Source organism: Aplysia californica, unplaced genomic scaffold (assembly GCF_000002075.1).
Source record: "Aplysia californica isolate F4 #8 unplaced genomic scaffold, AplCal3.0 scaffold00501, whole genome shotgun sequence".
NCBI lineage: Eukaryota > Metazoa > Mollusca > Gastropoda > Aplysiida > Aplysiidae > Aplysia > Aplysia californica.
In genome coordinates this window covers 181,144-182,528 of record NW_004797771.1, presented here as the reverse complement: position 1 = coordinate 182,528, position 1,385 = coordinate 181,144, and the positions used below count along the sequence as shown (strand labels likewise).

General features: G+C 39.5%; 1 protein-coding gene across 1 annotated transcript in view; it reads right to left on the bottom strand.

Annotated features, from left to right (window-relative positions):
* The window catches only part of LOC101848910, a 10,774-nt gene that overhangs the window by 3,171 nt on the left and 6,218 nt on the right, over positions 1 to 1,385 (bottom strand). The window contains exon 4 of the mRNA XM_013086752.2: positions 493 to 658. Within this exon, the coding sequence (XP_012942206.2) occupies positions 493 to 658 (166 nt within the window). The remainder of the gene's footprint in view (positions 1 to 492; positions 659 to 1,385) is intronic.

The window sequence follows — 1,385 nt, the reverse complement described above, 5'->3', positions numbered from 1 at the left end:
ATGTGTGTGTGTGTGTGTGTGTGTGTGTGTGTGTGTGTGTGCGTGTATGTATGTGTGTGTTCTGTATGTGTGTATCTATCTTTCTTTCTCTCCACCCAACCACCAACCACCACCACCACCACCAACTCTAATTCCCACAGATAAGGAAATACTACTGGTGCAGATATTTTCTCCAAAATATTCTTTTTTTTTTTCAAAAGGACAAAAACAATATTTCCCATTTTCCCCTCTTTCTTTTTATCACAATACTCACTAAATACATCTTTTTTATGCCTAAAACGCACCCCCCCACCCCCCTTACAGACATCGCCTTATACTGGGTGCTCATTGCGGATGGGATCGGGTCGAGTTTTTGAGACGACGAGTCGGGCGATCAGTTTCCGCCACGACTGCTGCTTTGCGCCCTGAATCTGGCTAGCAAGCCGACCGCACCCGACCCGACCCGACCCGACCCGATCGTGCCAATGGGCACTCGGTATATTATTATCCCACCGTGTAGATGGTGCCCCACTTCCAGAAAAACTCCCTGAAGTACGACTTCTTGGCGCAAGTCACAAACATGACGGTGCAGGTGCTTGCTGACATGAAGTACCAGCTCCCACACGCCACCACATGGAAAGTATCCACGGTCTCCCTGCCTCCCACGTAGATGGCGCATCTGGGGAATGCACAGAAAAAAAAGTCAGCTGTATTATTATTATTATTATCGCCATTATCATCATTATTATTAATGTAATGTTATTATTGATAATGTTACTAATATATTGATTTTGTGAGGCATCGTGGTGAAATCAGGTGCTCCTCAAAATACCGAAATCGAAGAAATCAGCATTTTTCTGCCAGTTGGAAATTTTTTCTCGAATTTTTTTTTTTTTTTACCTCAACACTTTTCATGTCCCTTTAAAAATATATTTCTGTTGGGATTTCACTGAAAAACTGTGATTAAAGACACAACAATTGCAGGTTTTCAGTTTCTATAAAGCCTATCGATCTTTGGAAGTCATCAGACTTTGGTGGCCATTTTCTCGTTAATTTTACCTCTGAAACAAGGCGACCCCCTCCTCCTTCAATGGCAAATGTCTCGACTTCTATTTAAGGTAGATTGGTATTTCTTTTATCCTTAGCACGGCAAACGAACAAGCGTTAAGCTTATACCAAAAACTCCACATGCCTCAAGATTGATGAGCGGCTGGTTCCAACTCGTTGTGACACATATTTATCATTTTTATAAATATGATTATCATTATTGTTATCACTGTTGTTACTGTTATTGTTATAGTTATTGTAATTGATACTATTATCATTATCATAAATACCATTGTTATTATATTATCATCATCATTAGTAGTACTACTATATTAATAGTATAATAATAATAATTATTA